The sequence below is a fragment of the Thamnophis elegans genome, chromosome 7, assembly GCF_009769535.1.
Source record: "Thamnophis elegans isolate rThaEle1 chromosome 7, rThaEle1.pri, whole genome shotgun sequence".
Classification (NCBI taxonomy): domain Eukaryota; kingdom Metazoa; phylum Chordata; class Lepidosauria; order Squamata; family Colubridae; genus Thamnophis; species Thamnophis elegans.
In genome coordinates, this window is record NC_045547.1 from 19,104,306 (window position 1) to 19,131,625 (window position 27,320).

General features: G+C 41.3%; 1 protein-coding gene across 2 annotated transcripts in view; it reads right to left on the minus strand.

Moving 5' to 3' along the window:
• The window catches only part of PKP2 (plakophilin 2), a 77,208-nt gene that overhangs the window by 6,074 nt on the left and 43,814 nt on the right, over positions 1-27,320 (minus strand). For both annotated transcript variants that reach the window (XM_032221247.1, XM_032221245.1), the window contains exons 6-8: positions 23,697-23,874; positions 3,824-3,941; positions 1,341-1,499 (exon numbers count right to left, since the gene is read on the minus strand). In XM_032221247.1, the coding sequence (XP_032077138.1) occupies positions 1,341-1,499; positions 3,824-3,941; positions 23,697-23,874 (455 nt within the window). The remainder of the gene's footprint in view (positions 1-1,340; positions 1,500-3,823; positions 3,942-23,696; positions 23,875-27,320) is intronic.

The following is a 27,320-nucleotide window of genomic DNA, read 5'->3' on the forward strand; positions in this document are numbered from 1 at the left end:
CCCTCTCTAAGTGGTTCACAGGATCACATATTGCCCCCAACAATGTGGGTCTTCTTTTACCCACCTTGGAAGGATGGAAGTCTGAATCAACCTTGAGCCTGGTGAGATTTGAACTGCCAAACTGCAGGCAGCTGGCAATCAGCAGAAGTAGCCTGCAGTACTGCACTCTAACCACTTGACCACCACGCCTCATAATAGGCTGTAACCCCTATTTGAGCAGCCATATAAAGACTGATCATTAAGAACAACCAGCGAAACAAGATTATTGATGCATCTGCTGATTACTCATGATTACTGGGGATGACCAGTTTTATTATCATCTAAAAAAGAGAGTATTTAAAGAGGAAAGAAATTCACATCTAATGGCTATATTTTTCTATAAGTTAGAAATCCATCTTTAGGTTGTTGTTTTTAACCATTTAGTTGTGTCCGACTCTTGGTGACTTTATAGCCAAGTGTTACTCTGTCATGCACAGCTTCTTTCAATTGTTTTATGTTCAACTTTGCATCAGATATGATGTTATCAAGCCAGTAGGTTCTTTGCTTGCTCCTTCTTCTCTATCCACTAACCATTCCTAGTATCATTGTCTTCTCCAATGAATTCATATGAATAACATGGCCCAAGTAAATTAGATATAGTCTTATGATTTCAGCTTTCAGTGATGTATCTGGTTTTATATGATTTAACCCCTCTCTTTTAGTTACTCTGGCTCCATCTTCATAATCTTAATTAATTGTTAGATCCACAGAACATCTGGGGCAAGGAGACATCTGAAAAACTAGATTAACAAATTTGTCTTTGAAGTCTTACAAACTTGGTGCACTTAACTTTATACCACTTTAGACCAACTTTATACCGGGCCTGATGAATGGTTTTATAAGATTAGCAAGTTTTCTATAGCATTCTGGTTTAGTCCTAATAAAGATATTTCATCCTGGAGAAGGTCTGTCTTTGTTGCTGCTAAGAGTTAATGACAATATGATGGTACATAACACATGCATGAATGCATCCATCTGTCCATCAGAATAATCCCCATCTGTACTTTTCAGATTTTCTTCCCTTACTATCAAGGACTACTTATCTTTATTTTATGAATATTGCTTCATATGTAAGGGATCTTTTTCACCCAATATGTCTACATATTACATATATATTCTATATTAGTAAACCTTCAAAGTAGTATCCATCATCTCTATTAAGATTAAAATTCCCAGAATTCCCAATAAGATCCTTCTAGGGATATTTCATTATGGGTAAGTATGAGTTTCAGACAAAAGTTTCTCAGAGATGTTGGGTAGTCTATCACAAAACTGTTGTTCCCTCCTTACATCTCTGTTACCTGCTTTGCTTTCCTGCTCCTTGTTCCAAAACATCCAATGTTGTTCCTGGATGGATCATCCCTTTTTGGCACATAGAGTTTCTCAGTATAATGATTAGGGAGTTCATCCTCTAACTGGTAAGAAAGATTATGTAGAACGCACACACAATTCTCTGTAGCCTGGAAAAATGAACAAATACATTACTCTGACTGTGTAAATAATGGGGGGGGGGGAGAAATCTAGAATGTACTGTAGATTCAAGCATTCAGATAACCATTGGCCTTATTTTATAGCTCTCAGTAATTGTGAAAAGCAACAGTACTGCAAATTTTCAAATCAGCTCTAATTCCTTATCAGGTAAATAGCAGAGATCTGGAATGAATGAATGAATGAATGAATGAATGAATGAATGGAGTTGTGTGTTTAGATGCACTTAGAACAACTAGTAAAAGATGAGAAATGTTAATTCATTTCATACTTGAATAATCTTCCAGACAATTAGGATTGAATTTAAAGTATTAAATTTTACTCGTTTAAACCTTAAGTTAAGTTAAATCTATTAAGTTAAAGCTTAACCTATTAATTACAGTTTCTACTGTTTTGGAACTGGAGATATGGATGCCTTATACTTGATCAACTCTTCCAAACTTTTTAAGTCAGAGAGAAAAAGCGAAGACAACATTGGGGTGCACAAACCCAGCCAAAGGTCTAGGTTTGATAAGATTCTCCATACTTCTTCTAGTTTGCACCATCCAGACATAACAACTCTTCCCACCATTACCAACCACTATGGCTGAGAACATGAGAACAGCATCTGGAGGATACAAAGTTGTAGATCTCTGGTAGTGTTTTAGCCTATGTGGTGTTTGTGCCTTGTAGTGGTGCTTTTGGGTAATCTCAAGCAAGTTGTTTTCAGCAGAATACCGTATTTATCGGCGTATAACACGCAGTTTTAAAACTAAAATTGCAAGCTTAAACCCTGCCTGCGTGTTATACGCCGATACTCCGGGTGGCAGAAGCCCGGGACCCAGTCAAATTCGCTGCGCAAGGTGAAACGGCCGGCAGCAGCCCTGCTCTCCTGCTGCGGCTTCTGTTTCAATAGGGAAGAAAACTTCCTTTCGCTTCCCGGGCTTCTGCCGCCCGGCAGAAGCCCCGGGACCCAGTCAAATTCGGGAAGCGAAAGGAAGTTTTCTTCCCTACTGAAACAGAAGCCGCAGCAGGAGAGCGAGGCCAGCGTCCGTTTCAGTCGCTTCCCTTCTCCGTCTTGATTGCTGGAAGCAGTAACAAACGGCGCGTCCGCTCCGCATCGCCCTGACAACCACCCCAGCCGGCGGCTGCCAGGCCTCGCTGGAGTCAATTGCAAAGCTGCGTTCAGCGCTTTGAGGACCTGAGGCATCTTGGGAAATGTAGTTCCCTATCAGAAAGAATGGAGTAGCTGCGAATTTGTAACAACATAATATAACTTGGTGCTTCGCAGGTTACGAAAATCTCGTTTGATTTGCACACTGTTTTTTAAAAGTTAGATAAAGAAATTATGCTGTGAAAGCGACTAGATAGCCCCCCTCCCCTTCCTGTGTGTGAGAAAGGGAAGGAGAGGAAGGAAGGAGGGAGGGGGGAGGAAAAGAAGAAGGGAGGGGGGGAGAAGATGGAAGGAGAAAAGATGGATGGAAGGAGAAAGAATGGAAGGAGAAGGAGGAAGATGGAAGAAGAAAGGAAGAAAAAGAAGAAGGGAGGGAGAAGGAAGGAGGTAGGAAGAAAAGGGGAAGAGAGGGAAAGAGCAGAAAGACAAAGAGGATGAAGTTGATAGGCAAGAGGAAGGGGGAAGGAAGGGAAAAAAGAGGGAGAGAGTGAAGATGAGGAAGAGGTTTTTGGTTTTCCAAAAAGCAGTGATTCTGATTAAGTTTTTTTGCTCAAAGAGGTGTTTTTTCATTTCATATTTGCCTTTTAAGAGGAGTTAATGTTATAATTCATGTTCTAATGTTATAAATTTTAATCCAACATTAAGTTCCGAGCTTCCAAGTCATTTATTTTTAATGAAAAAAATTTTTACTCAAATTTTTGTGTTAAAATGGGGGGTGCGTGTTATACGCCGGTGCGTGTTATACGCCGATAAATACGGTATATATAAACATGGAACTAAGAATTTTATAGCTGGAGATGTATTTATTATTCATTTATTTCAGCAGTTGCCTGATTCCAAATGACTCTGGGCAGTTTACCCTTTAAAAGCAAGAAACAATAAAAATTAAGAAACAGTTCATGGATGCCCAGAGGAGAAAATCAGAGTAAGTACAGTGATTCAGCAATCACCCTATCTCAAAATTTGAGAAAACAGCTAGATTTTCAAGGACTTTTAAAACATCGGAATGTCTCCAAAACTCACAGCATAAAGTCATTAGGTGATTTATAAGAGGGGATGAATATCAACACAGTTTGGAGACAGTGCTAGAGAGAAATGCTCTCTATCTTAATCCCAGAGATTTCACTGGTTTGGAAAAGTTACCTTATCATCTGGTTTACGATCTGCAGTTGTTCCTTGTATATAATATACCAGCGAATCAATCAATCCATCACATTCCCTCATTTTCTTTCTCCCTTCAGGGCCAGCAGAGCTCATGTTTCTGTAAATAAGGTAATAAAATTGATCACAAGAATATTACACATCAGTTTCTTAGCTCTGATTTTTGTGAAGGATTTTATAACAGAAGATTCCACTTTTGTGTCTATGGCAGTGGTGGGTTGTTGCTGGTAGGGGTGTACTGGTAGTGGCTCATTTGGCCCACCCTCTATAGCTGTTTTTATGGGAAAGGGCAAAATACGCATGCACAGACAGCGTGCAGCCCCTGCGTGAGCTCCAGCAAGCATCTGGTTGTCACAGGGATGGTGGATTACGCATGCGTGCGCAGCTCACATCAGGCACGTGTACAGCGCACGTCCGGCGTGTGCATGAACAGACCACGAGCAGTGTACCAGTAACGACGATAAAAGCAACCCACCACTGGTCTACGGCTTCAGCTTAGAAACATTGCATCCAGGTTTGGCTTTATTGTTCATCCTTATTTAATGTCAGGCTCAGAATCTGTTTCTTTCATACAAGATAGATTACAGATAGTCCTCACTTAATGATAATCTGTTCAGCGAATACTCAACGTTATGATGGTGCAGAACAAATGCTACTTATTGAAAGGCCTCAAATATCAATAGCACCTAGACTTATATACTGCTCCATAGTGCTTTGCATAATTGTAAATTATGCTCTTTGAGCAATTTACAAATGTCAGATACTTCCCCAATTATCTCGGTCCTTATTTTACTGATGTTGGAAGGATGGAAGGCTGAGTCAACCTTGAGCCAGTCAGGATCGAACTCCTGACTGTGACAGAGTTGGGCTTCAATACTGCATTCTAACCACTGTGCCACCCAGCTCAAAGTTACAGCTATTGCAACTCCCCTATGGTCAAGCGATGAAAATTTGGGTGCTGGGCAACCTTCCATACTTATGATTGCAAGGTGCATTTCACCCCTCTCTTGCCTATCTCCCTCTTATCTCTCTCTTTTGGCTCTCCTGCTCTAATGCCACTGCCTACCACTGCTGGTCCTAGGAGTATCTTCCGTCTCCCATACCACTGAGGCACTTCCAGCCAAAGCAGCTGGTAGCTATTGGTGAAGCCTCTGTGAAGCTGGGCGATGCCACCATGAAGGCACTATAGAGACCTCACCAAGGGCCAGCATCTGTTTTAGCCAGATGTGCCTCGTTGTCAGCAGGAGGAAGAAGGTAGTGAAGGTCAACCAGGGATGGAGATGCAGTAGGGGTGGATTGCAGGGTGGCCAACAGAAGAGAGATAAGGGCAAGATAGGTGGGTGGAAATGTTGAAGCAGAGATGAGCACATTAGGGTAGGAGAAGCAGGAGGTCCTTATCTAATGACTGTAACCAGGACTACCGTAACTGCCGTTGCTATGTGATGAAGTCACATAATGTTTCATGTAATGACTATTTCATTTAGTGATTAGCATTACGGACCCAACTAACCAAGGATTACCTTAATCTCTATGATGTGCCCACATTCTAGACTGAATATAGATAAAGCCCCCACCACCATATTAACCCCCATGACATTCCTTCAACAAGCATGAAGACATGGTTTTGCCAGAAGCCAGAGACCCCTGGACAACCAAGTGGTTGGTCTGATTGTGGTCGTCAGGGGTATCATTATGCTTCATCAACCATGAAAGACAGGGAAGGACTTTTGACTATACGGATAGTCCTCACTTAGTGACTTCTTGTTCAGCAACCATTCGAAGTTACAACAGTGCTCAACAAGAAGACTTATGTCCAGTCCTTGAAGTTGTGGCAGTCGCAGTGTCCCCACAGTCACAGGATCATGATTGGGGCACTTGGCAACTGGCACACAGTTGCAATGGTCACAGCTTCCTACAGTCACATCATCACCACTTGTGATCTTCACTGCCAGCGTTCAGTAAGTCAAGTCAATAAGAAAACCAGCCACCACCTGATGTTGTGCTTAATTACTTGCACATGATTCCTTAACAACCACAACCTGAACTGTCATTGTACACTGAAGATCGCATTTAATTTCATTGTACAAGTGCAATGACAATAAAGTAAACTAAACTAATAAGAATATGGCTCAGTTTTTAAAAAATATTTAGAAGAGGGTTATATATAAATTATATATAACTTTTCTTAAAATATGTTAAAAAGCACCATATAAATTATACCAAATATCTATTTGCAGAAAACAAACCTTTGACTTAGGATGCCATTACAAAATGCACTTAAAATTAGAAACACAGATTTGGAATATGACTGAAAGGTGATTTTTTTGAAAGGCATCTGAACTGTTTTTTTTTCCTTGAGGAAGAAAATGTTCTGCACAACTGATGAAGCTTCTTAGATGAGAAGCAACATGTCTTCTTTTCCCTCGAGAAAAATCAGTCCAGCTGCCTTTTGAAAAAGCACCTTTGAAACAACTATGATCTGGATTACTGAAAATGTCCATAGACATCTAAAATGTGAATGTTGTTTTTCTTCCATTTGCATGGTTGGTATGAAAAAGAATAACAACAAAAAAGAATGTCAGCATTACCAAGCAGATTAAGCTATCAAAGTTCTTTCAATTGTTCTGAATGCCTCCTTGGGAGGGAAGGATTTTGGTATAAAACTCATACACTACTAAAATATTTTCTTCTGAAAGTCCCCATCGATTGATGCAGTCTCTCAAACTCCAAATCAACATCTATTACTTTAATTCTTTACTCATATTTAACACGAAGCTTCATCCTTTAAGAACAAGTGGAGTGCATTTAATTCAGAAGTATGTTCAGTAGAGATTTATAACCAGTAAGGGGACAGATTTCTGCTGGACCATTTGGCTTAATTTACAGAAAACAGATTCTATGATTTATTATTATTTATTTATTAATCAGACTTATATACCGCTTCATAGGGCTTTCAGCCCCCTCTAAGCGGTTTACAAATTTTTTTAGCAAATTGAGTCAGCAACTTGCCCCCACAGTCCGGGTCCTTATTTCACCCACCTCGGAAGGATGAAAGGCTGAGTCGACCTTGAGCCGATGAGATTTGAACCGCTGAACTGCAGATCACAGTCAGCTAAAGTGGCCTGTAGTACTGCACCCTAACCACTGCGCCACCTCGGCTCATTTTATTTATTTTTCATCTCTTGTAATTAAACTGTAATTCTATATATGTTGTAAATCAGTGGGGCTTTACCCTCTGAATAGAAAAGTTTAAGATTGCACAGCCCGACATTTGCTTCTCAACAGAAAATCATTTATTGTACATTCTGGCAATTATCTTAAGCAGTGAATAAAAAACATTTGCTCATTAGTTCCAATTTATGTAACAAGGAAACCACTTTGATAGTCACAGGGGAAAGCAAATTTAATGCTTTTCTTGCATAGTGGCAACACCAACTACAAAATGACAGATGTGTGCATCCTTACCAGGCAGCCCAAATCTATACAGAATTAGATATACCCAAGTTAATTGACTTAGACGCCTTTAAAACCCATCTGTTAAATATATTGTAGAACAGACAGTAACGTCTGAAACTGTTGCAATGTTCTGCACAGAGACTATGATTATTCTAAACCAGATTTCTGTTAGACAGCTCAAATAAGAGCCGTTGTTTCTACACTGTATAACTGAAGATCAATAAAAGCATTTTCAGAAATTTGACCCACTTATATAACAGTGAGCAGGTTGGAGATCATGTTGTTTGTGAAATGTGTGCACTTTGCTTGTTCTTCTTAAAATTTGTTTTTGTACAGAGTTTTCTCTGTATTTCTTTTTTAAAAATGTCAATAAAATTACATTACTATTAAATCACTTTGATGTTCTCTTCCTTCTGCATCCCTTTTCTCTTTTGAATTGATTTTGACAGTGAGTCTGAAGGCAGAGAGGGGCTCTTCCTCTGACTGTCCACATTCTCTTATAAATGCCCTCTATGATTAGTTTTTCATTTCTCCCTCCAAAATCCAGAGGTCGGTCTCTCTGGCTATCCAGAGCCAGATGAAACATGTGTGCAGGGACAGCAGAATAGAGTCGAGTCCAGTCGAATCGAGTCAAGTAGAGTTGAGTAGAATCGAATAACAGAGTTGGAAGTCTTCAAGCATGAGTTGAGTCAAGTGGAGTGGAGTGGAGTGGGGTGGGGTGGGGTGGGGTGGAATGGAATGGAATAGTCCAACCCACTGCTCAGGCAGGAAACCCTACCCCACCACAGACAAATCTTAAAAACTTCCAGTGTTGTAGCATTCACAACTCTGGAGGCAAGTTGTTCCACTGATTAATTCTTCTAACTGCCAGGAAATTTCTCCTTAGTTCTACACTGCTTCCCTCCTTGATTAGTTTCTATCCATTGCTTCTTGTCCTTCCCTCAGGTGCTTTGGAGAAGTTAAGCATCATTTACTGCTACTCAATCTTCCCCTTTCAAGCGTTCCCATTGACTCCACAAATGAGAGGAACATGCATTAAATAATTTTTTTTCTTTTACAAGAAGCTTCAAAATGTTTGTTGCACAGTGTGCTTGTTATTTGGGATTCTAGCCATTCTACTGTACTTCATTCCTCTTTGCTGATATTACACAGGTAGTTCCTCATACTGCAACTGCTCAAAGTTACAACGGATCCCTCAACAGCTACTTACAACCTGGTTTTTGAAGTTCTGATGTTGGCCTTCCCCATGTGACCACATTTTGAGCACTCAGGAAATAACTGGCAATGTCCCGTGATCACTAAGAGCCGAGGTGGCGCAGTGGTTAAATGCAGCACTGCAGGCTACTGCTAGATCAGCAGTTCAGCGGTTCAAATCTCACCGGCTCAGGGTTGACTCAGCCTTCCATCCTTCCGAGGTGGGTAAAATGAGGACCCGGATTGTTGGGAGCAATATGCTGACTCTCTGTAAACCGCTTAGAGAGGGCTGAAACCCCTATGAAGCGGTATATAAGTCTACTGCTACATGACCATAATTTATGACATCCCCCCCCCCTAGAAACTGGTTGCTTACTTTCAGTTCCTGTGGGGGGAGGAAGCTCTATAGTGACAATAGATCTGCTTAACAACTATGGTGTTTGCTCAATAACCACAGTATGTGTTTTATAGCTGCCGTTAAAAAATAGGTTGTACAATCAGATCCAGTCATACTATGATCTACTTTGTGACCATCATGCCTTCAATCATAAATGGGCAGGCTCAGTTATAGTCTTAAATTGAGGACTACCTGTATTTCCTTCCCCACACTCCATTTCTCATTCATTTGCTGCTCAGAACAGTTTTTCCTAGACTATTTTTCAGGGGAGGGGGCTGGGCATATTTTTTGATTCTTCAAATGGTGGGAGTTACCCAAAATTTCCGAAGATTTTTTTTCTTTGCAACTGGGACTGTCCTGTTGCACAATCAAAGCAGGACTCTGTCCTTGAAGAGTGGAGAGAGTGAGAGATATCATCAAAATCCTATCCTTCTGTGTGAAAACACACTCCCAATTTAAATATAAGAGAAGCAAAACAAACCATGCAAGAAGTAAACATTCAAGCAGCAGCAGGTTAATGTCTTACAAGAAAGATACACTCAAAACCCTACAGGATAAACCACCTTTTTCCTTGTATATTGAAAAAACAGGCACGATAATCCCAGAAAGTCCTGCTAATCGATTACTTTTTGAAGTACAAAGGATCGCTTTTTAGTTGGGATTATTTGGAGGCAGGGGAGAATGTGTACCAGGCCTTCAATAAAAACAGCTTCTGGTTTTGTTGGGTTTCTCCTGCCTGCTGCAAAGCTGTTTCCTCTTGCTCAGTTAGCTCCCAGCTCATTATTGATGTGGAAAAAAAAATGATTATGCGTTTTCACAAAGCTATGGCTACACTTGAAAGGGCACGTTCACCCTTTTGTCAGTTTGCAAACACTGTTGACAGTGGCATGTTTGCAACAGCTTCTCTTGTGCATAGAGAAATAGTTGTGTGGCGAGAGCTAAATAAAACAAAAGAGATAAGGGTGGAATTCTGAAATCCATTGCTTGGATTGGAGCACCCTGAGTGCATTTCAAAACTAACCTCACAGCCGCAGCTCTAGCAAAAAGGAAATTATCTGATGTTGGATAAACAAAATGGGATTGTTGCTTTGTGGTCTTAGCAGCCATGGAAGACTGTCAAGAAGGGGAACAAAGCCAAGTCAAAAATGTCCTTTTTCATGGATTTTAAGACACTAAAAATGTGTCTGTCCCCCCCCCATGCTTTATTCCTTGAATGGATGCCTGAAGTGAGGGCTGTATACCTCTCTATATATTACCTTTTAATTTTATCTCACCTGAAATGCAAGTTTTTTTAAAAAAAGATCTGAATGACATATTTCATAAACAGAACAGTAAACCATAATTCTGAATATGGTCTGATCTGAAAAAAAAATCACTTGATTGAGATGGATAGGTATAAAAAATAGAAAGAAAGAAAGAGAAAGGAAGGAAAGAAAGAGAAAGAAAGAACAAAAGAAAAAAGGAAGGAAGAAAAGAAAGGGAGGAAGAAGGAAGGAAGAAAAGAAAGGGAGGAAGAAGGAAGGAGAGAAAAGAAAGAAAAAAGGAAGGAAGTTTTAGTAGGTAGAAGTTTCTTACTGATTTCCCCTGGACCTGGAAGCTAAGATGGGATGGCATTCTTAGCACAGGTAATTCGTGACTTACAACCATTTTTTAGTGATCGTTCAAAGTTGCAGATGATACAACAGTGATTGGTCTCATTCGAGACAATGATGAATCCGCATACAGACAGGAGGTTGAACAACTATTTGACCAACATACCATCACTCAGGCTGGGGGGTCAAAACTTACACCCCTCAGAAAGGGCCAGCAACTTGGGAGTCCTCCTGGACCCACAGCTAACTTTTGACCACCATCTCTCAGCTGTGACCAGGGGGGCATTTGCCCAGGTTCGCCTGGTGCGCCAGTTGCGGCCCTACCTGAATCGGGAGGCCCTCACAACAGTCACTCGAGCCCTTGTGATCTCCAGGCTGGAATACTGTAATGTGCTCTACATGGGGCTGCCCTTGAAGAGCATCCGAAGACTTCAGCTAGTCCAGAATGCGGCCGCGCGAGTGATCGTGGGCGCACCACGGTTCGCCCACATAACACCGATCCTCCGTGAGCTGCACTGGCTACCTGTTGATCTCCGGGTGCACTTCAAGGTCCTTCTCACCACCTATAAAGCGCTCCATGGTAGTGGATCTGGCTATTTGAGAGACCGCCTTCTGCCAATTACCGCCCTGGCGTCCCATCAGATCGCATAGAGTTGGCCTCCTCCGTATTCCATCCGCCAGTCAGTGCCGACTGGCGACTACTCGGAGGAGAGCCTTCTCTGTTGCAGCTCCGACACTATGGAACAATCTCCCCGTGGAGATTCGTACCCTCACCACCGTCCAGGCCTTCCGCACAGCCCTCAAGAACTGGCTAGCCCGTCAGGCCTGGGGATAATCTTATTTTTGCCCCTCCCGAATGCTGAGTGAATGTTGAGTTTTACTGTCTAATTTATTTTTGTGCACATTTCCTTTGTATTGTCCTACACTCCCCTTCCTTTTTGATTGTAAGCCGCCCTGAGTCCCCTCAGGGAAAAGGGCGGCCTATAAATGTCTAATAAATCCAAATCCAAATCCAAACTAGCCTCGTGGTGCGACCGGAATAGTCTGGAACTCAACACACTCAAAACCGTAGAAATGGCGGTAGACTTTAGGAGAAACCCTTCCATACTACCACCTCTTACAATACTACACATTACACTATCAACAGTAGAGACCTTCAAATTTCTAGGTTCTATCATATCTCAAGACCTAAAATGGACATCTAACATCAAAAATGTCATCAAAAAAGCACAACAAAGAATGTTCTTTCTGCGCCAACTCAGGAAGTTCAAACTGCCAAGGAGCTGCTGATACAGTTCTACAGAGGAATTATTGAGTCTGTCATCTGCACCTCTATAATTGTCTGGTTTGGTTCTGCAACCCAACAAGACAGACACAGACTTTAGAGGATAATTAGAATTGCAGAAAAAACAATTATTGCCAATCTGCCTTCCACTAACTACCTATACACTGCACGAGTCAAAAAGAGGGCCGTGAAAATATTTACAGACAGAGTCAAAAAGAGGGCCGTGAAAACTTGCAGCCTGGACATAAATTGTTTCAACTCCTACCCTCAAAACGATGCTATAGAGCACTGCACATCAGAACAACTAGACATAAGAACAGTTTTTTCCTGAACTTTGCTAAACAAATAATTCCCTCAACACTGTCAAACCATTCACTAAGGCTGCATTACTATAATATTAGTCTTTTCATTGTTCCTATCACCCATCTCCTCCCACTTATGACTGCATGACTGTAACTTTGTTGCTTGTATCCTTGTGATTTATATTGATAATGATTGTTTCCTGATTGCTTATTTGTACCCTATGACTATCATTAAGTGTTGTACCTTGTGATTCTTGACGAATGTATCTTGTCTTTTTATGTACAATGAGAGCATCTGCACCAAAGATAAATTCCTTGGGTGTCCAATCACACTTGGCCAATAAAGAATCCTATCCTATCCTATCCTACTTTGCCAAATGGTTGAGTCCCTGAAGAATATGGATATAGGGGATAGAAAAACAGTGCTTAATCTCTTGTACTAATTCTCACAAATACCATTACGTTGACTCCACCATTGCAGATTATTTTTCAATATTCTTGATTTGTCAAATACAAGAATTCTCAACTAGTTTGAGCCAGTAGGCACAGTTTGAATTTTGAAAACAGATCCAAGAATTCTCTCAAAAGGGCCTTTGCTTCTGTTCTGAGTTGTGCTTCCCCCCCCCCCCCCGACATCTGTTTTCCACCCTCTTCCTTTGTACATGATTAAGTCTCTTTCTATTAAGCTTCTTTAATTAAGCCTCTGGCTTCTGCTCCCATTTTTCTTTCTTTTAGTAAAATAAAGAAAAGCGATCTGATAGCACTGGGTGCCTTGATTAAAAACAAAACCATAACCAACACATCAATAGTAAGTAGTACTTCATGTAGAAAAGGTTACACTGATTTTCCCAAAGGTGTTTTTTCTCAGAGCTGAAGAAGCTTCTCAAATGAGAAGCGAAACGACTTCAAAGAAAACCAGAAAGTCCAGTTGTCTCTTGAAAAAGCATCTCTGGACAACACTGACCTGGATGACTGAGAATTCGCCATAGATATTCCGTTTACCACGGAATGCTAGAATTAAAAAATAACTGCACAGTTAAAGTAACATAGTACAATCATTTTACTTTGCAGACTTATAATTTGCCACGATTTAATAACCTGTAGTAGTAAGCCTTTATCTCTGAGAGTAAAATTCAGAACTAGAGCATATGCATTGTCTTCCAACCCCTGGCCAGACTGAAATTGACTGAACCAGAGTTGCTGTTGCAACAGAAAGGTTTGGTTCTATTTTCTTCACTCACAGTAACAAGAGACAAATTATGAATGTGGAAATACTCAAGAACAGTACGAAGAAAGATACAAAACCCCGGCTTAAAAAGATGCCTCAGTCTAATACTAATCCATCGCTCTACACCAGGGGTGTCAAACTCGGTTTCATTGAGGACCGCATCAGGATTGTGTTTGACCTCAGGGTGGGTATGGCCTGGGTGGGCATGGCCAGCTTGATGTCCCTCGTGTCAGGGGCACCTGGGGTGGCCCAAGTGCTCTGCCAGAAAAAACAGGCACCTGAGCTCCATTTTTGGCTGTGACGGCCTCTTGCAACTTTCTGCAAGAGAAAACGGAGCTCGGAAGGGCCGCCTGTGGCCCTCCCAAGCTTTGTTTTCACTAACAGAGGCACTGTGGGCTGGTCCATCACTGCTTCCACGCATCTAAAAAATCCGGCCTCCAGGTCTTTAAGTTTGACATGCCTGCCCTACACAATGTTAGTCACCCAAAGACAGATGGTTTGTAAAAACTCAGATTTTTTGAGCAAGTCAACTTTAATGGGAATGCATCATTTATGAATAATACCCTATTGCAGGGGTGTCAAACTCGATTTCCGCATCAGCATTGGGTTTGAGCTCGGGAAGCGGGGTGGGGGTGGCCAGCTATATGTCACGTGTCAAGGGTGTCTATGGTACAGTGGTGGTTTCAAAATTTTTGGAACCTCTTCTGTAGGTGTGGCCTGCTTTCCAGGTCCACTGGTGAACCTCTTCTAACTGGTTTTGGTAGATTCGACAAACTGATCTACCGAATAGGTGCGAACTGATAGGAACCCACCTCTGCCATGGTAGCTCGAGAGATCTGCCAGTGAAAATGGGCTGTTTCCAGGGTGACCTTACTGGTCAGATCTAAGCACCCCACGGGCTGGATCTGGCCTCCGGGCCTTGAATTTGACACCCCTGCCCTATTGGTTAATATCTATGATGTCATTGCTATCTCTTTCATTATTTCCATAAGTTGTTGCTTTTTTAAAAAGTGAAGGATGCCTGAGCAATGCACTAGAATGCTTAATTTACTAATATGTATATCTACCATAAGGTTAGAATGTTTGACTTATTTCTAAGATGAAGAATCAGCTAGGAATGTTTGCAAAATCTTACAATTGTGACCTAACTGAGCAGCTGGAAGATGGCATGTGATTTCCAATATGTCCTGGTACCAGGAGAATTGTTGGGTTGCAGAACCACGAGGCAACTTCTGCATCTCAGACAAAGAGCAGGATTTGTATCCAGCTGCTTGTTTGATAGCTGTAGTTGAGAACACAACAGCCAACAAAGAACAAAAAGAAAAAGAAACCAATTCTTGTAAATGGATGAATTCATGTTACATGCAAGATCAGAGCCTTTAGTGTTCACAACACAATAGGAAGTCCTGTCCACTGGGTGGTAATAAACACAAATGTCAGACAAAGATTCATCATCAAGGATGTAGTTGGTGTTGAAATATTTCAGGGAGATGTGTTTTATTATTACTCTCAAGAGGTGGAACTAATGGAAGATTAATACTCTGTAGTCTCAGCAGCCTAATTAGGCTACAACTAGCAGCCTAATGATTGCTGGTTCATGTTATTATTGCTTGAAATAATGTAGAAGATTGTAAATTGTTATGTTTGACTAATGGGATGAATTAAGTGATGAAGGAAGTTAATGTCTGGAGACCAAGAGTTGCACTTAAATTTGAACGGTATGTCAGATACTACATTTATAAGGCAGTAGGCAATTAAATTACTTTTCACTTTTAGTGTTTAATTATTTTGAGCTTCCATCCTATTATTAGTGGATACCAATGTTTTTTAATCCTATAATTTGTTACAGTGCTTCAAGTTTTGGGGATGCTGTGACCTAGGACAGGGTCTCTGCAACACCCAAAGAGCCATTTGGACCCATTTCCAACAGAAAAGAAAACACAGGGAGCCACAAAACCTGGATGGGCGTGGCCAACTCAATGTCACTCCCACCCAGTCACATGACACCCCCAGTCACACCTACCCAGGTTTTGTGGCTCCCAGTGTCTTCTGTGAGAAAGGGTCCCTCTCCCTTTCTTTCCCCCCTTCTTTCTTTCTTTCTTTCTTTCTTCTTTCTTTCTTTCTTTTTTTTTTCTTCTTTCTTTCTTTCTTTTTTCTTTTTTCTTTCTTTTTTTTTTTTTCTTTTCTTTTTTTTGTCTTTTTTTTTCTTTTTTTTTTTTTTTTTTTTTTTTCTTTTTTCTTTCTTTCTCTCTCTCCTCTCTTCTTTCTTTCTCTTCTTTCTTTTCCTTCCTTCTTTTCCTTCCTTCTTCCTTCCTTCCTTCCTTCCTCCGGTCTTAGGACATCATACCTGGGCTGAAAAAATCTTAGATGGAAGCAAAGCATTCAAGTTTTCTGAATCTCACTGGCTTCACCTGTCGTGGTCCAATGGATTTTTGCTGCCCAGACATGAAATCCTATTACATGCAGCCCTGACAACTTGGGTGTGCATCAGGGAAATAAGGTAAGTGACACCTGGAGTAATCACAATTTAATTTAGGTAAACAAAGAGGGATAGAAATAAAGCCCATTTTTTGTACAGAAGGCTTTCCAAGAATCAGACCTGTAATCTCCCCATAAGGTTCTAAAGCAGAGGTAGAACATTTGTTCTAGACAGCCACCGTAATCAGAATGACCACTCCTGGGTTGAAGAGTAGTGTCAGGCCTGGAAGCCATCTTTTGCTTGGGCCTTCAGACCTGCCACATTTAATTGCTGTGGGGAAAATGGGAGTGGGGATTATATGGAGTGGGTAGAGATAGTCAAAATAACATTCCTTTCTCAGAGCCAAGGACCTTATGACTCCATCTATGACTGGAGGCATCTCCAGTTGGGCCAGGGTCTGCTTGGATGTGTGATGGACATGTGGGTACTGGGCAGGGACTTTAACTTTCACTTGGGTGGGAAACCTGAAACTTTCAGATTCGGTTTTTCCAGATGTGCCAATAGGACATCTCTAATAAAATGGAACTTTGAGGAAAATCAAGCCTTGGCCTTCTTTGTTAGGTTGGAACCCCGACAAGTAGTCTGGTCATATATTTTAGACTTTCTTTCTATCTCATCAACTGCCCACTTGAGGGAACTGAAAATCCCCATAACCAGACTGTCCAGAAAGGGCAGAAGATGGAGGTGGAGCAATGCAAAGGAGGACGATCTTCTGTGTGAAAGAAATAATCTCATTTTATGTTCCGTCCCCCCCCCTTACTATTTCAATATCCCACTCCAAGTTATTTCCCACATCTGATAAAAAGGCCTGAAACCCACCTGAAGCAATGCTGAGAGTCTTTTACTGCTATGGAATGGACATTTAGATGAATAAGATATAACTCCTAAATGGCAATTAAAAACTAGCTGCAAAGAACAAACTCAATAAAGACTTTGTCAGAGATGGCAAATAGATATTACTTTCTTTACAGACAAGAGAGTAAATAAGGTCTACCTAAATGGATGAAGGGTCCACGGAAAGCGAAAATGAAATATTCTACTCCTTAATCACTGAATAGTCACTATCTCTTTTCAATATGTAATAACTAGCTGGATACCCGGGTTTTGCGATGAAACTATGTGATCGGGCAATACGGGAGAAATGGTTCACTCTGGTTCAATCTGTTGGCTCAGTGGTGATCAGTGATTGAAACACATAAGGGAATATCACTCCTATCGCTTTGAGTCCAGAAGTAGTTCCGTAGGTGGAAGGCATAGACATTTTGGTGAGGTACCGACGTTTAGTACTGTAAGGAGCCCAGACCACTCCTGAGTGAAGGAGTGCAACATCTGCTAGTTTGAACTGAGGTAACAGAATGTGAGGCAACTGGCAGTTGGAACACAGTTCTTTTCAGGTGGAGAAGGGAAGTAGAATGTTTAACTCCTTAGCATCAGTAGTGTTAACATAAGGCAACTGGCAGTTAGAACAGTGTTCTTTCAGGTGGGGAGGGGGAGTAGAACTCCTTAGCATCAGAGCATGTTAATTATTGTATGAGAAATACTAACGATGATGGCCATTTCAAAAAACCCTTTCTAGTGAGCACTTAAAAGCCAAGAAGAACATACAGTATGTCCCAAATTTCAAGTTTGTAGACTGTACAGTTCTGAAGATTTCATGATGAGTGAGTGATATTGGCTTTTATATAAAGACTAGATTCAAAACCTCATTCTGACTTTTACTCAGAAGCCAAGACATGTGCCTAGGAATTATGAAGATTAAATCCAGAAAATTGAGGAAACCTATAGTAAGGATTGGAAAACCAATGTAAAGAGTTGCTTGGATAAAAATATGCCTATATACTGTATCTTGATCTCAAGATTAAGAATTGCTAATTTATATAAATACAGAAATTTATATTTAAATTTATATTTATATATAAATTTATATTTACATTTATATTTATACATACATTTATTAAAGTCATACATGACTGACAGGAAAAACTTTACACTAATTTAATTAAATCTAATATAAATTAAAAAGTATATCATTCCAAAACTTTATTTCTGCTGCAGACAGAACAATGTTAATATGGTAGCAGTCCATAGAAGTGGTTCTTAACCTTTTCTTCACCAAGGACCCCCTTTAAATATCTTTTGTGGCCATGAATCATGGCTGCAGATTCTCAAGACTTAACTCATTATTTAAATCATAACATTTGTTCGAGCCTTGTGGAGCCCCTGTAATGACATAGTGGCCTCTAAGGGGTCCATGGACCACAGGTTGAGAACCACTGATCTATAGAAATGATAACAACTTATAGCAAGGATATCAAACTCAAGGTCCGGGGGCTGGATTGGCCCATGGGGTACTTAGGTTTGGCCCACAGGACCCCCTGGAAACAGGCAGAGGATTGGCCCTCTGTGCCTTGCCAGTGAAAACAGGCTCCCGAGCTTTTGTTTTCGGCTGGCCACGCCCCCTGCAACCCTCTGCCAGCAAAAACGGAGCTCGGGAGGGCCGTGCACTCAGGAGGGCCACACTGGCAGAGCGCTTGGCCACCATAGGAGCCCCTGACACAAATGATGTCAAGCTGGTCACCCTATCCTGGCTACGCCCAACCTGGACCCTGGAAGTTACACAACCCTGATGTGGCCCTCAATGAAATCGAGTTTGACACCCCTGGTCTACAGAAACCTGCACTAGCTACACCAGAAATTCAATTGTTAAGAATGAAGTTTCAGCTATAGATAACAGGAAGAAAATATGGTGACAATCTGCTCTCAGGAGACCTCTCAAGATAAAAAGAGAAGCTTGTTGCCGAAACAAGTAAGTGAAATTGGCTTTATTATTTAAGGAGATCATCTAAAGCTTAGGCACAATGAATGGCATAGCTTATATCTATCTATGCTAGTTTCCATGGAGCTCATCTACAATCTCAAACAAAAGGTCACCCTTTAGCAGTGATAACCTTTTAACTACAGGGGCTAAACCTGGACCTCTGACATGCAAACAAGTACTTACAAACAAGGCTAACTTTAAGCTGAAGCAACCTGAAGAAAGTACTTCTATCAGGAAATTCCAAAGAAAGTTTTCATGATTCTTTTGTTTGCTTATTATCTCTTTAGGCAATGAAAAAGGGGAGCCGAGGAAATGTAGAGAGTTGGCCTTGCCTTAAGCAGATCAAGGCAACTGCCTCAGGTAAAGAGGTTAGGTCAATTGAAAGGTCTTGCCCTGTATCTCCATAGCTTTCTAGTTGTGCTCCAATGCTGTGAAGAAAGTTCTCCTCGTATCAGCACTGAAAAGTTTCAACTGCAGCTCTACTGAGTTTTTCTGTGTGATATCTCTCTTTCTCTCTCCCTTCCTCTGTCCTCCCTCTCTCTTTCCCTCTCTCTCTGTCCCCCCCTTCCCTCCATCCCCCCCCACCTCCGTATACACAACCATTCCCATGTGGGAGGATTCATCCACCACACCACCATACTTAACACAGTGTTGGCAATCCCCCCTCTTTTTTTTTTAATCAGCCATAGGTCATTGTGGCAAACAGGACATATTAAAGTGACAGATGGAAATCACAGGAACTACAATAATTAATTTAAATCTGATTTCAATTAGATTAGCTTTTGCCACAACACCATTCATCCATCAAAGGTGAAGTTCATTAATCACTCCCCGAATATATCATACTTCTACATCAAATCCACTTCTAAGATTTTGCTGCGTTTGGGGGCAGGTACATTCCCACCCGCTCAAACCTTGTCAACTTTTAAGATGTGTGGAATGCAGCTCCCAGAATTCTCCAGCCAGCATGAAATCCATGCATCTTAAAGTTGACAAGACTGAGAAGCACTGCTCCAACCAATGCTTCATTCTGTTACCATGTCCTTTGGATGTAATACTAGTGTCTCTTCTTTCCACTGGTACATTTCATAGAAGAATAGTGACATCTTATTTGTTACAGCTGACCTGAGGTTTGGAGCAATGTCAAGACTTAATTTAAAGAGTGAAAGAGATTTTGTATGTGTCTTCCTCCCACTGTATAAAATCAATCAATAATTTGTGAAGTATTTATTTATTAGATTTCTATCCCACTTGTATTACTTTATGGCAAATATACCTAACACTCCTTCCTTCTTCTATTTCCTCCACCAGAACAAAACTGTGAGATGGGTTGGTCTGAGAGGGAATGACCAGCCCAAAGTCACCCAGCTGGCTTTCATTCCTAAAGTGGGACTAGAACCCAAAGCCTCCTGATTTCTAGCCTTGTGCCTTAACCACTAGACCAAATAAGTGAAGCATGGTATCATTTAGCATATTGTGTCAAATTCAGCTGTGGTTTATTCAATTCTATCTATCTATCTATCTATCTATCTATCTATCTATCTATCTATCTATCTATCTATCTATCTATCTATCATCTATCTATCTAATGTGTGTGTGTGTGTGTGTGTGTGTGTTCCAGCATAACTCTGGAACGCCTTGAGCAATTTCAACCAAACTTGGTGCACAGATGACTTACTCTCTGGAAAAAAATACCGTAGGGGTAAGATACCCCTTTCACCCCTTGGTGTGTGTGTTCTATTAAGATACAACTATTGTGCCATAAAATGGCTTCTACTGTCCAGCACAGTGGAGTTGCCATGGTAACGGCTTCACAATACTCCACAAGGGGGCTCCCTCTGTTAAGGGGGAAAATACAACCGTTAGTAATTACTCTTGGTCCAGACATTTTCTCCCTATAAATAAATACCCAGGCAACACTGGGTTATCAGCTAGTGTAGAGTGTATAAAATCTTATCATCTTCTCTTACCGTATTCTATAAAAAAAATTCTTATGATTTTATTGTTATTCTTCGCAGTGAGATAAGTCTTTGGTTACCCTTGTCTGCTTTCCCCAAAGCATCACAAAAGTCAATAATTTCTCTCGGTTCTAATACTCCTGCAATGCTATGACTCTACTAAAGTATCAGACACGTATTATGTATAAATAACGAAATCCAAAACATTCTTTCTATATTACAGGCTGCAGGCTGCATTCCTTGAAGTACCCAAGCCATCAGCATTGTAAGCATCACAAAAGGAGAAAACAAATTAGGCTGTGTAAGCTGGCAGATGTACAAGCATTTAGGCAAATTATTTTCCCAACTGCCCTGTTAGTGGCCTCCCTTAACAATAACTGGCTCTTCTTCTCTACCCAGAAGAAAAAACAAAATCCTGCAGGGAAGGAAGCTACCTGTGAAGACAACAACATCACACAAATTGGCGTATGGAATATCCAACGAACAAGCAGTGTTGTACGTTTACCTTATTACTCTAAGCACTGTTTTGATTTTGAAGTTATATAAACAGAACCTTGTAATGCCGCAAGAAAGTTTTGCTAGTTAAAATAACAAGAACATGAGCAGTGCTCCACTGGGATGGGCCCCTGGCTCATCTAGCCAAGCAGTCTGCTCTCACAGGGGCCAACCGACTGCACGAGGAAGCCCACTAATCTCCCAGCAGATGGCCTTCAGACAAAGTCACTGGGCCGTCAAGGCTAACAGCTGTTGATCTTCAATCACAGGCTTTTTAGCCCCACCTTCCCCTGCTATCTCTTAAACAGACAAAAGAAGCAGGAAGTAAAATCCACAACAAACTACAGAATAACAGAGTTGGAAGAGACCTCAGAGGTCTTCCAATCCAACCCCCTGCTCAAGAAGGAAACTCTATACCTGTGATGGTTTTTTATGGGTTACAGTTGCAGGTGTGACCACATACCACAAAGCAATTCAGTAAATCAAGACCTCTTGTAGATCTAAAACACAGATCAAAAACTTTTCATGCATACTTTCACACAAGTGTGTGGGTTACCCTCTAAGATTTTAAAATTGTTCAAAATCTGACACCCCAGATCTTTGCCTTATGGAAAAGAAATCAAATTTAATTCTGGAGACCGTTGATGCTATCTATGCGTTTTGCAGGTGTCATGATCCCAATCCCTGATATTAAGATTCTCAGTTTTGCTATGCTTTGTATGCTATGCTTTTGATCTGCTGTGAATTTTCGATTGGCGCAATAGAAAAAAAAAGTACCAGAAACAAATGAAAAAATTGTAACAGTACCTTTCGGACTGTAGGAAACAAAATCTTTGATGAATGATCTTTGGAATCTGATATGGCTATGCTTTAAACACCCAGGAATATATGACGTATTTCTCTGTTCTTGCAAAGCTCAGTTGTGTCAAAGCAACTATTTAATTCTATCAGGCCCCAAGAACAAAGAACAGGTGAAATTAGGTCTGAGTACTAATGATTGTTTTTCTTGTATTATTGTTTTATGGATAGGATTTTGCCAGACTAAAAAAACTATTTGCACAACTACAGATATATGCTAGGGAGGATCTGCTTTAACCCTCTTCCTCTTGATCAAACATTCCAAACTCTGCATTATCTTTGCCCTCTGGAATGTAGCCCCTCCTTGCTGGGAATCCAGACTACATTCCACAACATATTCCCAGAAGTTAGGTGGCTGTAACTATTTTACCATCATAAACAAAGTTCTCTTACTTTATCTAAGTTCATCAAAACTAATTTTCCTTGGGCTTCCGCTGTGAGTCATGGCTGATGGAAGATGTCTTCCACGAATGAGTGGAAAGTACTACTAGATAGATCAGGGAGTAACTCTGCCCTTCAAAGCTCTCTGGAGAAGGAGAGAATGGGAGATTGCCCACAAGTGCTCTGACTGTCAGCTTCTTTCAAGGAGACTGTAAAACAGTAGTCTCCCATGAGTCTGAGTATCAGGAACTGAAGGATATATATATTTGTTTTCAGTGGACTCATAGACTTCAATAAGAACACTAAGCCAGACTCACTCACTTTCTAATCACATTTGGAAATGTTCAATTTAACCATTTTACGGATAGTAAAATAATTGGATCTAGGTTGCACCTCCTCCCCACACCCCCGGTCTGTGGAAAAATTGTCTTCCATGAAAGCAGTCCTTGGTTCCATTGGTATAAAGGATCTGTTGAGATGCCCATCTTTTCAAGAGCTGGGTAGTCCATGGAATGTATGATAACCTTTCTTAATGACAGCTGCTATACTCAGGGGCGGGGGGGGTGGGACTCTTACTTCAGAATACATTCAGCCTTTCTTAAATTTTGCAAACAGGTAAAATATATTATTCTAACATGATTTTGGTCCTAACTGACTCAGTGTCTTTCATAAGAATGTCTATGATTTAATTTGCTAATTTTGTTGTTCACTGCCCAGAGTCCACTAGAAGACACTCGGGCAGTGATAGCTAACCTTTTTGTCACCGCGTGCCAAAAATGCATGTGTGTGTGACAGTGCGTATGCGTGCCTGTCCCCATAATGCACTGTGTGCGTGACATCCTTCCCCCGCATCTGCCCCTCTGCGCATGCCCGCCACACCCCCCCCCGTGTCCTGTTTTTGGCCTAGCAGGCCTCCCTGCAGCCTCCTGGAACCAAAAATGGGGGGGGCAGGGCCTCTCCACATACATGCGGAAACCCCCCACCCCCGCATGCATGCACGTCTCCTGCATGTGCCCTCACATGCATGCATAGCAGAGACTCGAAAATCAGCTGGCTGGCGGGAGGCATGCATGCCCACAGAGAGGGCTGTGTGTGCCACCTGTGCATGAGTGCCATAGGTTCGTTATCACAGCACTAGGAAGTCTTCAACTATTGAAAAACCAAGAACTACTTCTGACTAGTTCCCCTATTGCTGTATATCTATGGACAGTATCTTGCCAAACTAAAGCAATGATCTGCAATAATTATAGTATGTGAATTTCTAGGGAGTGTCTGACCTTGCTCTCTTTCTGTCCATCAGACATTCCAACCTCTAGTGTCTTTTTATCTTCTTGAAAAGAGCCCCAACTCCAGACTACATTCCACCACAGCCTTGCAACTGGATTACAAGGCACACACAGTAAACAACTCACCTCAGGCATCCTGTAGCATTGTAGAAGATATCAGGGTCAGGGATGATACTCGATTTTGGATAATCTCTATCTGGCCATCCAGTATAAGGAATAAGGACAGTTTCTGTCAATGGCTGCAGGGCTTCCCAGATCAATACATTTTTCAGCTGGTCATTGGAGGAGAGATTCCACAACAAACCTGCAAAGGCCATTAAAAGAACAGGATGATAAAGTGGCTCTTCAGGGTTTTTTTTCTGATAGCTACAATGAATGGATTAATGGAATTCACTGAATTCTGGATCAGAGACTTATTTCATTCCAGTCTTTCATGTTTCCTTAATCATAAAGTGCAAAATATATCTATATATATAAAAGCCAAATACAACTCACTCATCATGAAATCTCAAGAATTGTAAAGCCTACAAACTTGAAATAGGCATGTGAAATAGGCACTTGGCTTCTAAGTGCTCGCTAAGAAAGGATTTTTTGAAATGACCATCAGATCATTAGTATTTCTTATATAGTAATTAACACACATTGATGCTAAGGAGTTCTACTCTCCTTCCCCACCTGAAAAGAATTCTGTTTCAACTGCCAGTTGCCTCACATTCTGTTACCTCAGTTCAAACTCGCAGAAGTTTCACGTAGGAGTGGTCTGGGGCTCCTTACAGTACTAAATGTCGGTACCTCACCAAAATTTCTACACCTTCCATCTATGGAACTGCTTCCAGACTCAAGCCAGCAGGAGCGATATTCCCTTATGTGTTTCAATCACCGACCACCACTGAGCCAACAGATTGTGAACTGAATTTCTCCTGCATAGCCTGATCACATAGTTTTGTCACGAAACACAGGTATCCAGCTAGTTAGGTATATAAAGAATTCCCCTGGCACATATTTTGCCAATATTTGGATGGTAAATCTAAAGTTAATATATATAGTTTTCTCCATCAAATCTTCATCACAAAACTTCTACTTTTCATCTTTTCACGCTGGAAGTCTACTTTGCCTATACAAACTTCATAGTACAACCAATTCTTTTGGGGGGGGCGAGCCGAGGTGGCGCAGTGGTTAAATGCAGCACTGCAGGCTACTTCAGCTGACTGCAGTTCAGCAGTTTGGCTGTTCAAATCCCACCAGGCTCAAGGTTGACTCAGCCTTCCATCCTTCCGAGGTGGGTATAATGAGGACCCGGATTGTTGTTGGGGGCAATATGCTGACTCTGTAAACCGCTTAGAGAGGGCTGAAAGCCCTATGAAGCGGTATATAAGCCTAACTATTGCTATTGCAGTGGAGAGCCGAGGTGGTGCAGTGGTTAAATGCAGCACTGCAGGCTACTTCAGCTGACTGCAGTTCAGCAGTTCGGCTGTTCAAATCTCACCGGCTCAGGGTTGACTCAGCCTTCCATCCTTCCGAGGTGGGTAAAATGAGGACCCGGATTGTTGTTGGGGGCAATATGCTGACTCTGTAAACTGCTTAGAGAGGGCTGAAAGCCCTATGAAGCGGTATATAAGTCTAACTGGTATTGCTATATTGCTATTTTAAATTGTGAGCTCTCTGGCTCATTGTTACAGCAGAGATAGACAATCTTCCAGCTGTTCCTGAACTAAAACTTCTATCTTCTCCCACCATTGGCCATGCTGTTGGGGCTACTAAGAGTTGTAGTTCACTAACCTCTGGAGTGTTAAAGTTTCTTTCCTTAGAACAGAGAACTCCCATTTTATTTATTTCACTGAGACCTAAACAGAATCAGTGTTATTACTAAAGGCATTGTCATAACTGGGCTTCTATTTCTGAAGAAGTTCAAATAATAGAGTGGGTTTTTTTTTTTCCTTAGTAAAACTTCTGGGCTAGTTTTACTTGCACAGGAGTCCAGCCAGATTAGCCAATTCCTAACATTTTGCCAAAATTTACCCCAGGTTAGAAGCAGAAGGCAGGATGGAGTCGTTAGTGTAGCTCTCAGATCCAGGGCTGTATGCAGATAGGAGTAGGGTCAGATCTTTGCAGCTGTAAGGTAAGTCCTCATCTCATGATGCCCTATGTCCATGATGGTGAAGCAATGGCACACCTACCACAGATGGCATGCATAGCCCTCTATGCTGGCATGTGTGCCATCGCTCCAGGTCAGATCTTGGTGGCATTTCTTTAGTGAGCTTGCATTTCCATGAAAACAACGAAACAGAAGCTCACCAAAGAAAAGAACTTACCTCTTGACGTGCTGCCGCTGATGGGATGCCCCGCCTCCCACTGGCCAACTGGGTCTTTGGGTCTCTGTTGCGCATGTGCACGTTCATGTATGTCCATGCATGCGCATGCACCTGTCAGTTTGGGCATGTGTTCATGTGCAGTTTGGGCACTTTGTGTCTAAAAGTTTCGCCATCACTGTCCTATGTTCTACAGGAATGAATGGTGGTTATTAATTTAAGGAGGGGGAATAAATTACAACACAGAGGAGAAAAAACTGCTGTAGCAGAGGATTTTTGTCTATTTTTGTCAGCTTCTCAACAGGAATTCTTTCACTAGGAACAGTGTCTCCCCACAGGGAGGCCTTTATAAGTGTAGAACCTAATGGGCTTGTAGATATGAGGAACTCCCTTCTGGAGTTCTTCCTGAAATAACAGCTCTTTGGCAATGTTTGCAATAATTAATCTACCAATTATAACCCTGAACTTTTGCTAGCACTGTGATAAAAGTAAATTTACTTTTGGGGCTATGAAGAATTTATTAACAATGTGGTCGTCTTTGTTCTTTCTGTTTTTAAAAGGTACTTTAAAAATAACCCTAGTCTGGTGATTTAATAATTCAGATTAAAGTGTGCCAAGGGAAGTCTGGATCTAATTTGGAATTTGACGAATCTGTAAAAGTTGACGGTAAGAGTTTAAAAGGATCATTTCCCCCATTTTTTTTTTAAAAAAGAGGTTTTGTAAGTATCATCTGACAGTGCATCACATGCACGCTGGATCTGTTCTACAAAGAGAACAATTGTTCAGCTCACTGCTCCGAATCCCAGAACACATCTTTTAAATTTAGTTCAGTGCAGATGGCATTTAAATCTCCGCCCGATACTTTTCATTCTTGGCTCCTGAATAATCATCCTTTGAAAACTGCCAATATAGTAGCTGTGTTGTCATGTTAAGGAATGTGGTGGCTCAGTGGCTAAGACGCTGAGCTTGTCGATCAGAAAGGTTGGCAGTTCGGTGGTTTGAATCTCCAGTGCTGCGTAATGGAGTGAGCTCTTGTTACTTGTCCCAGCTTCTGCCAACCTAGCAGTTCGAAAGCATGTAAAAAAGGCAAGTAGAAAATAGGGACCAGCTTTGGTGGGAAGGTAACAGCGTTCCGTGTGCCTTCGACGTTTAGTCATGCCGGCCGCATGACACGGAGACGTCTTCGGACAGCTCTGGCTCTTTGGCTTTGAAACAGAGATGAGCACCGCCCCCTAGAGTCGGAAACGACTAGCACATATGTGCAAGGGAAACTTTTACCTTTACCTTTTATTGTCATGTTAGGAGGGCAGCGGATAAGCAATACGTAGGATTTGGGCATTATTGCCATATTTATCCTCCTACAGAGGAGAAACCTTTTGTGTTTTTTTTAAAGAAGACTTTGAGATAAAAAGAGCCAATCTGACAATCCTTTAGGAAAAAC